This window comes from Tauraco erythrolophus, chromosome 3 (assembly GCF_009769465.1).
Source record: "Tauraco erythrolophus isolate bTauEry1 chromosome 3, bTauEry1.pri, whole genome shotgun sequence".
Taxonomy (NCBI): Eukaryota; Metazoa; Chordata; class Aves; order Musophagiformes; family Musophagidae; genus Tauraco; species Tauraco erythrolophus.
In genome coordinates this window covers 76,085,403-76,097,872 of record NC_141467.1, presented here as the reverse complement: position 1 = coordinate 76,097,872, position 12,470 = coordinate 76,085,403, and the positions used below count along the sequence as shown (strand labels likewise).

Sequence of the window (12,470 nt, the reverse complement as noted above, 5' to 3'; positions counted from 1 at the left end):
TAGCAGGTAGTCACCTGCCTGACTACTGTCTGCCTTTGGGCATGTGATTGTAAAGAAAATGTTTCAGGGTTAACTAAAGAAGAGCCAAAAGGTTATCAATGTGGAAGTGGAGAAACCTATTCAAAATTGGCAAGAATTAATTAAATGTTTCAAAGTGGAAAGAGTCTTTTCTTACTGAAAATCTGAAGTGTAAATTTCCTTATCCTCATTGCAAAAAAATTTTAGAGCACACTCCACTGCCCATTCATTTAATAGTTTCCAGTAACAAAAGACCAGGTGTGGTCATTTTAACATGCAATAAATTGGATTAGTTTTGCATGCCCTTTGCAATTCTGAAGTTGTGTAAGCCAACAGTGCCTGATTTTACTGATGGACTGAACACAGAGAAACTTGTGAAACAGCTATTAAAAGACACTTCCAAACAACTCTATACTATGTAAATTTTCAAAATGTTCCAGAAAAAAAAAAAAAAAATCTCCAAAAGAGCATTAGCACACAATTAAGAAAACTTATCTGGAACTAAGATTGAAGTGCCCATTGGACTCATTTCAGTTAAAATGCAATAAAGATTATCTTGTGATTTTAGAAAAAGTTACTTTGCTTGTAAAGCAAACAATAACAAAATAGTACTGTCACTCCATATCCAAGATTTACTTTATTGAAATATGTTTCTACTATTTCTCTAAAATGCTTTTTAGGAGGGGAAGAAAAAAAGTCCGCCTTCATTTCCCATTTACCAGCCCCAACCCAATATGTCATCTTTCATTATTCTTTTTGGTAAAGTAGCTGACATGAATGATTTTTCTATCATTTAGAGTTTAGGGAAGAGACTACCCAAAATGCTGGCAGGATTGGAAAAATCATTTTATTCCACTGGCACATGCTTTATTGCATTGAAAAGCAATAAAGCAAAGCAGATTTTAGGGCTGCCCTAAGGGGAGGTGAGTCGATCACACATCCCTCAGTTTAGGAATTTAAAGGACCTTAGAACATGCCATGCAATAGCAGTAAATGCCTTGTGAGACAGCCATGCTAAAAAGTATGTTTATGATCCAATCTGCAGGGTGGAGAGACTGGGCTCTTATACAGCTTCAATGATTGATCCTTGAAGGGAGAGTGCTGCTATACCAGTTACTAGTAGCCTTTTAAAGACGCATTAGTGGCAGCTTTGTAGGAGGCAATATATTTCACTAAAAGGAAAATAATCTGTCCCCAGTTAACAGCACAGAGAGGATAGAAAGTGGTAACCTAAGGAAAAGTGGAGGCCATCTTTTAGTTTGGAGTATCAGCTGAAAAAAAGTATCAAGCTGAAAAAAAAAACCAAAAGTTTAATTGCAAAGCAGAGTGGTTTATGTTTGCTAAATTGAGCTTGTTGGCCAGCATGCCAGCACGGTTTTCTTCACTTCTTCTGCTATGTAAGAGACAAAGGTATCCATCTATGCATCAGTCCAAAACATTAATTTTACAATCTAGTGGATATTGAGTCTTCCAAACCTTTTGATGCATGATTTACTTGTACACAGAAAGATATATTAAAGCATAGCAATTCTTAGGTACATATAACTCGGCTGGATGAATTTGTGTGCACTTACACATTTGGTGTTGCATTAACTTGAGTCAAGTTGGGAACAGATCTGATTCTTAGAGACTTGTCACATTTGCATTGGTGTTGAGAAAAAAAATAAACTCATTAAATTAAACTGTGGCCTAAGTTACCATCAATTAACACCACTGAGTATTCTTGGGACATGCGACTATAACAAAGGATAAATATATTTTTTTTAATTGTTCATTTATGGCAGTATTTGTAAATGTTCAAAATCATTTTCCCTTCATCTACACAGGAAGTATCTATACTCTCTTTGGCCAGATATACATGACAGTCGACCCTTTGTTTCTTTGTGATTGATGTGTTATAATGACATACAATGCTGAGATTACAAAATAAAGAGTGCAGCAGGAACCTCATAAAAACAATATCTTCTCACCTTGTGTGTGAGGATTTACCTGCTTCTCTAGCATGTCTTGAGAAGAGATTACAACGTGCCTATTCATCTTCAGAAGGGCAAGCAATTAAAAGAACTTATAGTGGTAACTAGATAGGAACCAGCTTTGGGGATATTAACAGAGAAATAATGCCTTGCAGCAGCATCATCAAAAGTCTTCTGTGGAGATTTTCTTGCTCTGAAAAAAAGATAATTCCTCACTATTTGATATGCACAAATATGAAGAGTGTTGATCTCCCTACTGCTCACCACTCACATGTTTTTGCTATATTTTTCATTTCCCAAGTGACTTGAAAACATGATGCATGCTTATTGCTGGGGATAAGGGAGAGTTACAGAAAGAATGATAATTGTAATGGCATAAAAATATGAGGGATGTTCTGAGTAAAAGTATCATGACAATGGCAAAACCGATGAAAATACTGTTTGACAATTGCATGGGATGCCACTGTATTTTCTGTGATTCATTTACGTATTACCCAGCACAGTCAATGATTCATTAAAAAGGAGACCTCTGAAAATGGACCCGCTGTTGGCATCCTGGTCTTTCACATCCCTAAACTAAACACATTAAGTAGAAAAAGAATAGTTCTTGTCTTTTCTTAAAACTGCTATACATATTTATTTCCAAAACATGCATTGCGGTTTAATGGGATACATTACAAACTTCTTGGCATATAGATAGATGGTGGTGTATAGGATGCTGACTAAACCTATGCGATAGTAACAAAGTATTCTTTTTTTTTTTAATGTCATCCTTTATAAATAAATGGCAAATTTGGTTATTTTAATGCTCATATGAGCTTCTAATCAGTTTACTTCAAGGTTCTTAATTAAGGTGTAGTCATATTTATGCTTTATCTCTGCTGTTTAAGTGTTAATTATCAGTCACAGAGTAAGAGTGAATGGTAAATTTTGAGCAGTTGAAATTGACTCAGCGATCTGTTTTATTAGTAAATGTTTTTGTACAAAAGCTATAGGTAGGGTCTTGTACCCTCAGCAAGCATTCAGTAAGAAGCCTTGCAGACAATTCATCGTCAGTAACCAGGCTGAAATACAGTATCTTACATCACTTTGACTGCTTCCTATTACTTAGGAGGTGTCAGCAAAGTCCTGTAATAGCTGAGCACAGCAGGGAAGAGTAAAGATGTTTAGAAAATGTATCTGTCTCTCCTCACAAGAAGTTTAAGGGTGCCATTCAGTAGTTTTCTTAAATAAATGTCTGTAGTTTTCCCAACCACTAAGTCAAGTTGCACTAAGTCAAGTTGGATTCTCCCTTTTATTTTCCTTTTTTGCTATAACTCTGCCAAAAAAAATGCCCTAAAAACCCAGCAACAACAAAAACATTATACAGGCTAAGCAGCAATTTTGTTGAGGAATAAACTAAGGGGGACGTTTAACCAAAGGTAGGTTTTTTAAATGTTTGATTCTGCATTAGACCAAACTCTTCCCTGAAGACTTAAGAAAGTGAGGAGACAGAAGAGATTCTTCCTCTCAACCCTCAAAGAGCAAAATGTGGTTATGCACCTGGCTTGAGTTATGAGAAGTTCAGTTTCCACTCTCTCTCTACTGGAAAAGCATTACTGTTTTGCTGCATATTTTTATTTTAATCTTTTCAGATTTTCTGTGAGTCTAAACTGTTAATTCTCTTGGCATATACAGCTCCTCAAAATTCAGACTAATGGAGCTAAGAGAGGAATTTGATGTGACATAGTCTACAGATAGAGTACATTAGTCACAATTAAGCCTCTTATTGAGTACTGATAAAATATTAATTTTGAGGGGCTGCTGCATAAGATTTTTGCAAGTTGAGAAACAAACAGATGAACGAGAGGCAAAGTCATTACTAATATGCGCTTTTTAAAAATGAAAAACAATTATTTCAAAAAATTAATTAAGCTCCAACAAGCAAACAAGAACATGGAAGACTTTTATTGTATTATGTTAAAGGCAGCTATATTTGGAAGAAAATAGAAATGAATGTTTTATTTCTCAATTCCCCCTCAGGTGAAAGAGCATATTACATACTAAGTACTCCCAAATGTCATGAGCATTAGTGATTACTACTGACGGAAGTTGTCCTCACAGTCAGTGTGAGAACGACTACTGTTTAAAGAATTTTTAAAAATATATTAAAAAAAGAAAAGGAAAATTTATATGCCAGAAGTTGTTAACATTTTGCCTCATTTCTGTGCTAGAAAATACTGAACTCCAGTACTAATCGTATGATAATTTGTTTAAAATTCTGACTGCTAAACTTAGCTCGGCTAAGATCTAGGTGATAGATTCGGTGGTAGTCCAACTCCTCAGCTGCAAATTGCATCTTTCCTTAAATTTTACATGAAGATAATTTTCTGAAAGCTAGTGAATCACTTGTGCAAAGGCTTCCATTTGACTTACATTGGGATTTATATTGTGTGTGAACCACAGTCCGAGTCCTCATGTAAGAATCATAGAATCATAGAATCATAGAACGGTTAGGGCTGGAAAGGACCTTCAAAGGTCATCTAGTCCAACCCCCCTGCACGGAACAGGGATATCTCCAACTAGATCAGGTTGCTCAGGGCCTCATCCAACCTGGCCTTGAACGTCTCCAGGGATGGAGCATCCACCACCTCTCTGGGCAACCTGTTCCAGTGTTCTACAACTCTCATGGTAAAAAATTTTTTCCTAATATCCAGTCTGAATCTACCTCCCTCTATTTTAAAGCCATTACCCCTTGTCCTATCACAACAGGCCCTCCTGAACAGCCTCTCCCCATCTTTCCTGTAGGCCCCCTTGAGGTACTGGAAGACCGCTATAAGGTCACCCCGGAGCCTCCTCTTCTCCAGGCTGAACAGCCCCAACTCTTTCAGCCTGTCCTCATAGGAAAGGTGCTCCAGCCCTCTTATCATCTTCGTGGCCCTCCTCTGGACCCTCTCCAACTGGTCCATGTCCTTCTTATGTTGGGGGCTCCAGAACTGGACACAGTACTCCAGGTGGGGTCTCACGAGGGCAGAGTAGAGGGAAGAATCACCAGTAGAGGGGAAGAATCACCAAGAAGATAAGAACAGTAAGAACATTAGTGGGCCAGACAGCATGACAACATGGAACATCCCCTGCCCATCCAATCCAATAAGGATACAAGCATAATGTTCTGGATATGTACATACCACTTCAAATCAATGCAAGAACAAAGTGTGACTGCTTGAATTTCGTAATAAGTTATTTTGAGCTATGTTTTATTTTGCTAAAAATGGATTGTCAGTAGTTCTAATAAGATAATATTATGTTGAATTTTGAATCCATGCTACCTACTGTTCTTGACTTTTGTATTAAACCTTAAGTGTAAAACATTTTATGCTAACATTATTTCTGTAAGAGTATTGAACCTTTGACATAACTTGATTGTTTCAGTAACAGCTTTGAAAATTAATTTTTAAATTCACAACTTGGAATATTTACACTTATACGCCCCTGGCTTGCCAGTGAGCAAATCCTGTCATTAAAATAGGTCTCTGTCAGTTAAGCTAAATAATTTAAACTTTTTCTTGGGAAGGAGGCCTAATTCAATTGATTTAAAGTAATTGCCCTTGAAACAATACAACAATAAGTGATATAATATGTATTTTTTACAAGACCCTGACATTTTGTATAGCGTGTCTAATAGACTATAGTAGTTATTTGTTTTTGCTTTATCCCTTGCTTCTTTCTTTTGATGTAGTGATATCACCTTAAGGTGAGAACACTGATCTTTTGTTATCTGTATCTCTTTTTCTGCAATGTGTGTGTGCAGTTTCAACAGCATAATTTAAATATAACCTGTCATTAAAATGCATGGTAACTGCATGCTGATCTAACGTGCCTTGCAAAAAAGTATTACTGACAACACATCTAAATGTTTTCTGAAGTTTAAACCAATTTTAATCTAATTTGCCGAAGTGTAAATATGATATCATTTTACTAAGGAGAATAGAACTGCCTTTTGGTCTGTTACTAAGATCTGCTTCTTTCCTTCATTTTCTTTTACTATTAGAGCAAATTAAACTTTTCAATAATATTTCATCCCAGAAATTGCTAACATCTACTTTATTTAATTGACACTTCTTTTAAAAAAACAGAGGAACCTGAAGTAAAGTTGCAGAGTGTTTCAGCAAATACTGATGGGATAAAGTTTTATAGATATTATAGTATTGTCTTTGCAGACAGTAGGGAAAGAAGATTTTCTTCCTTGCAAATACAAGTAACGGTCAACTGTTTTATGTGCCATGCATACTTTGTAATTATTCTGACAAGAAATTAGAGCAAATCATTGTTTCCTATTTGAAACAGGTAACTGTGAACTCAGTGTCTTCCGTTTGGGCAGTCAAATTCATAAGTTTTGGCTTCCCCACTTGTACTACTTGACAGATGTGTCATGCATCAAAGCTTTTGCAGGGACTTCAATAGTCTTTATGAGTGAAAGTGGGGTGCCATGCCATCTTGGTACTATCACTAAAATTTTGTATTTTGCCACAGGCTGGTGAGCTTAACTCCTATTTACTCACTTGAACAATAGTTTGCTATATATCCATAGCTACAGCATATATGAAGTGTTATACACCTGAGTGTACTTTTAAACCTCTTCACACGGATTTATGAATATGAGCATGGCTGATTTTGACTGGATTTAGCCTCTAAAAATTCATTCGATATGCAATATTGTTTGTCTTGTATTAATAAGTGTAAAACTTACAATGCACATCTCATTTCTTGAGTACAGAACTGAAAAAATGAATGATTTCATTACATTGTGTATTTTGTATACACACACACTAATCCATTGTACAGCAAATATTGCATGTTTTCTTTTGTATAAAAGAAGATGGTTTTCTTTATTTTGCATATATTGAACTAAGAATATCTACTGGAAAAGATGAAAGGTGGTTGGCTGGTTGGTTTTTTTATCTTTCATTACCTACACATGTTTTAAAAGGAGTCTACTATCTGAGATGACATTTCAAATTACTTTTCTGTCAACTAGTCATACATACATACAGCTGCTGTGTGTATATTTATTTATGAAACAATGTTCAAATGCCAGTTTAATGGTCAGAAATTCATTCATGCAAGCCTGAATATAGGGTATGACTACTCTTGTGGTAAATACCATTGGAAAACTATAGCTTTTACATAAGTAATTATTTGGCATGGTAGAAATAAAGTCAAATGAACTGGAAAAGTAACAGAAGAGATTTGTCTTTTCCTTATGCAGTGAATGTCTTTAATCTTACTATCTTCCTGATGGTAAATTGTTCTGCAGCTATTCAACTCATATAAAATGATAACTTCATCTGAGTTTCGTTCACTTTTACTCAAACTAAACAACCCCTTATACTACAAGTGAGAATAGTTCAATGATCATAAAATCACAGAATCATAGAATGGCTTGGGTTGGAAGGGACTTTAAAGATCATCTGCATCCAACCCGTCTGCTACAGGCAGGGACACTTTCCACTAGATCATATTGCTCAAAGCCTCGTCCAACCTGGCCTTGAACACCTCCAGGGATGGGGCAGCCACAACTCCTCTAGGCAACCTGTTCCTGTGCCTCACCACCCTCAGAGTAAAGAATTTCTTCTTTAGATCTAATCGAAATCTACCTTTTTTCAGTTTAAATCTATTGCCCCTTGTCATATCACTACATGCCCTTGCAAAAAGCCCCTCTCTAGCTTTCTTGTAGGCCCCCTTTAAGTACTGGAAGGCTGCTAGAAGGTGTCCCTAAGCCTTCTCTTCTCCAGGCTGAACGACTCCAACTCTCTCAGCCTGTCTTCTTAGGAGAGGTGCTCCAGCCCTTCAATCATCGTTGCAGACCTCCTCTGGACCCGCTCCAGCAGCTCCATGTCCTTCCTTATGTTGGGGGCCCCAGAGCTGAACACAGTACTCCAGGTGGGGTCTCACGAGAGCAGAGTAGAGGGGCAGAATCACCTCCCTCGACCTGCTGACCTGGTACTGTTGTTGAACTCATGCTTTTAATTTAGACGTCGTTCTAATTTTGTTGCATTTTGAATGCTGACACATTTGAAGTTTTTGAAATATTGGAAAACGTTGAAATATTGAAGGCCACTGTAAAAATCGCGCACTTCTGTGGAAATTCTGATGCTGCTACAAGGATCATTTGTGTTGTTTGAAATTTAGACCTTTTTAGTTTGATTTTGTGCGGAGCATTAAATATTCTTAGGCAGAATTCTGGAGTTAAATATCTCCACTAGGAGCTTACAGTTGCAAAGAGATACTCTTCATTGTGTGGAAAGAGAGTAAAATAGAAGAAGTTAATTATCATAAAGTTAGCAGTTTCAGTATCTTGAATTATAAAAAAATTCTAGCAGTTGACTGGGCTGATTGATTAAAAGAACTTAAGGCTTATTTCGATATCATGACAATTAGAGAAAAGAAAAGGATCACAGAAAAAAAAAATTAAGAACCAGTGATTTGACAAAAGATTTGTGTATATACTTTGTCTTCACCTTCAGCAAGCAAGCTAGTAATACAGATCATAATTACCTTGAATGAATCAGAATAAATTATTGATTGTGAAAGATTGTCCAGTTGTGAAGTCTTTATTCAGAGGTTGTAGCAGAAGAAAACTAGAAAAAAATAACAGCAAATTAATTTGTTTCTGAATGTCATGGGAGGCAATGAAAGTCCACAAATTACATAACTGGTAACAAGTTAACTGTTCCTTTTGGTAGCCATTGTTGCATGTAGACACAAAATTGATAATACTCTAATTTTAAAAAAGTTTGATGTTTTTATTAGTTAGGTGCAATGGCTATGAATTTTCTTTCATGTTACTCTAACTGTATGGTGCTGTCTTGCAGCTGGATGAAGAAGCCTCGATGTGGTGTGCCTGACCAAACAAGAGGTAGCTCCAAATTTAACATTCGTCGGAAACGCTACGCGTTAACAGGACAGAAATGGCAACATAAACATATCACTTACAGGTACCAAAGATATTCATATAGATATATAAATTTCCCTATAAATTTCTGAAATATTTTTTAATATTTTGAGGAGTTTATTATTAATATCTGATATAAAAATGCTGATTTAGATACTCTTGGATAAGTATGTATGTGCTACGTAAGAGCCAAATTATTTCTTGGATTAAAATTGCATACATTTAGTAATTGGTAAAGTCTCGGAAGCTTTCAGCATTGATTTAACACCAAATATGTCCTTAACCTTACCTTTCAACCCTCTTGGCAACTTCCCAGGCAACACTGTTCTGAAGCTAGGATCGCTGTAATGGAACTCAGATCTCTAATTTAAGTATGTAAAATAGGTTATTGAAAGGAGTCATTCTCTGCAACATGGAGGTGCCTACAGCTCTGTCCCAAGTACAAATGAATTTGGTTATAATTTGGTGAGTCACTGACCCAACCATCTTCTGCCTACATGATGATGGGCATAGGAGTATGCACGGAGGTGTACATCCATATAACTCTTGAGTCTGGTGTGTAGTTTACACAGTATGTTGCCTACTGTCGAAACTGATCTTTGCAGGGAAAGTTAGATGCAAACTGTGTACCTGCTAGAGCTCTGCCAACCAAAGGAAGTGTCATGTATGTAATGTAAAATCCATAATTTGTCAGCAAACCAAGAACATTCCAACTTTAACAAATTTATGACTAACTGAAATGTCTGGAAACTAGTCTTCAATACACTAGCAATATTCTATGCTTTAATTGAGTTGTACCTGATTAATATATTTTGAAACATTCCAGAAACATTTACAGAATTGGGCTTCATTTTAATATATTTTTTTTGCTATGTACATATGAGGCCTACAAGACCTGAAGGCAGTGGAAATGTCTAACTACATGCTCTAAAATCCTACCCTACCAATTTGAGCCAGTAACAATTTTTGAAGTTCGTATCTTTTCTGTATCACTGAGCACACAGTAGTATAGAAAATACATGCAGATTTATATTGAAAAGTGATACCTCCAGATGTGGAAAGCATTTTGAGCGGCATGGTGAAGAAGTTCTCAGGGTTCTCTGAAAATAGATGTTTTCAAAATGACCCATCAATGAGTTCTTAGAGTTTCTACTTGCATGTTTTGCTGGAACTCTGATGATTTACAGCTGCACATCTAGAAAAATAGTAATTTGTACTAGAGAGACTACTTGTTTTCTTTACCAAAGTTCTCATAAACTCTTAGACTACCTACCATAGAGCTTCAATCCTTAGGGACTAATGGGGCAGGGATGAGATGATTCCTGACAAAGCATTATCTTTCTGTAGTAAGCATAGATGGAGAATAGATGCTAATTAAGGCTCTATTAAACATTCTTTTGTCATTACAACTGCATGTCCTACCAGCTTTCCATCAGATTACCATAAAAAATGCAATTATAGTCAACCTGATGATATACAGGAAAGTTTTCAGTATCTACCTACCTGATATCTGCTAATGCCGTTATAGGCAATAAGAATTTGAATAAAATGGAATACTTCAGTTCCTAAATGTTGATTTAAACATATTTACCCCTTTGTTAAAGCTCAATGCATTCGCCAAAACCAATTTAATAAAGGTAATGCTCACCGTTAACTGTATTAGCAGTGTTACCTACCTTAGCATTTTTAACCTCTGAATGGAAAGGGGGAAGTCGTGTAAAATATACCTAATAAGAGGAGATTAAACTACACTGTGATGATTCTAAAATTTATGCAGTGAAAAAAGTCTAGATAACTGTAGTTGTGAGAGAGGATTCCTAAGTAACAATCAATTAAGCCGTTTAGTTATGCTTTTCCACAGTGTAATCAACAAAATAATGCTCTTCACTATGTATATTTTTAGTGCCAATCATTTCCATATAAAATCTGAATATTGTAGAATATCATTTCTCATTTCTTTAATACTTACCTACTTCATCAATCCTGAAATAATTAAATATTTTGATATCAATATGCTATAATTGTAAATGTTTTTTTTGCCTTTTATTCATTTTAAATTAATTAGTAGTAAATTATGACATGGGATATCTTTCCTATAAAAACGTTTGTCAAGTATTTTGCTAATCTTGGTTTTGTATCTTGGAAATCTCATCTTTGTCACTTTTCAGATTCTTTTAATGAATTATGGGGAGAATATTATCCATGAAACCAAAAAGGCAAGAGAATTATAGAATCTTTCCAACATGGCAGCAGCAGGTTGACTTTTAATGTGGTCACAGAACAAGAAAATCAAAAGCAATATCTTTGTCTTGAGTTTAATCAACTGGAGCAGGAGCTATGTGAACCAAGATCACATTTTATGTGAGAAACGTTCTTAGGCTATAGCTGCAAAGAGTTAACAAAGTGAGACTGGAAAGAAGTTGAAGCAAAGAAAGCCCACATCAGTGAGAGATTAATGAAGCAACTCGATAGAAAGTATCTTTAGAGAAATGATGGCGTAAAAATGTAATATACCTTTGACCAGAGGTAATCTATTAATTTCAATAAAAGTAACAGTGGGATTAAAAAAAAAAAAAAAGCTTTGGTTCAGTTTAGGTTTGATTGACAATAATGGCAATAAGAGAGTATTTTCAACCAGTTATTCAATTTAAGCTATATTTCAATTCATTTTATCTTAACTGTTTCATATCAAATACAGATCTATAATTGGCCTACTTCAAACAGATTACTGACTGCATCTTTTAACCTACTCTGTTGAATTTTCTGCTCTTTTGTCTTCTGTGTCCTTTCTTTCTTTAGAATGGGGTTTCCAATATGTGACTTTGCTACAAGAAAATCTTGGAATGTTTTAGACAAGTGGCACTGTAGAAATATTTTCCTCATTTATATTTGGTTGATATATTTATGTTCTCAAAAAAAAAAAATCATCTTGCATCCTTATAATTACCTAATAATTCTAAAAGCACTCGTTAGTATCCAGTCTAATAAGCACAACAGGGTAGTAAGATGTTGTTAATCTTGTACTCTGGATTTAATGCACAAATGAGCGTAGAACCAATTTAAAAACAGTATTTATTATATGCAATGGAGAATAGAAGTATCGAAGTCTACAGGCCATGAAGAAGTCTGTCACTGAGTTATTACAACTCTTGTGGAGGGCATTACTGCTAAGGTAAGCAGTAATAATAAGCTTTATGCATTTTGAGCTTTGTCTAGCCTTTGCTGAATTGCCTCTTGGGTCTAGCTTGGATCGGAAGGGTTGGTTTTATATACAGAATTGTAGGAATTTACATGAAAAATATAATGGGCTGTTCTAATGACAGCTCAGGAAGAAAAAAAGGAAATAGTGAAATTTAATGTTAAATACATGCTACTTAATGTACTGTATTTAAATTTCAGAGGACTGATTTTACACAGCCAAGTGAGGTATTACCCTGACAGCCCTGCAAGGCTCCTGAAGCGATTGCAGCCAAAAATGTGTCACTGAAACATGGATAATTTTTTTTGAGGATATTTTGGGGAAAGAGAGGGAGTTGAAGGAAAAC

At 35.6% G+C, this 12,470-nt stretch overlaps 1 protein-coding gene across 1 annotated transcript in view; it reads left to right on the top strand.

The window, feature by feature from the left end:
* MMP16 (matrix metallopeptidase 16) overlaps positions 1 to 12,470 on the top strand; it is a 185,996-nt gene that overhangs the window by 91,761 nt on the left and 81,765 nt on the right. Inside the window, 1 exon segment of the mRNA XM_086609441.1 lies at positions 8,846 to 8,968. Coding sequence (XP_086465567.1) covers positions 8,846 to 8,968 — 123 coding nt within the window.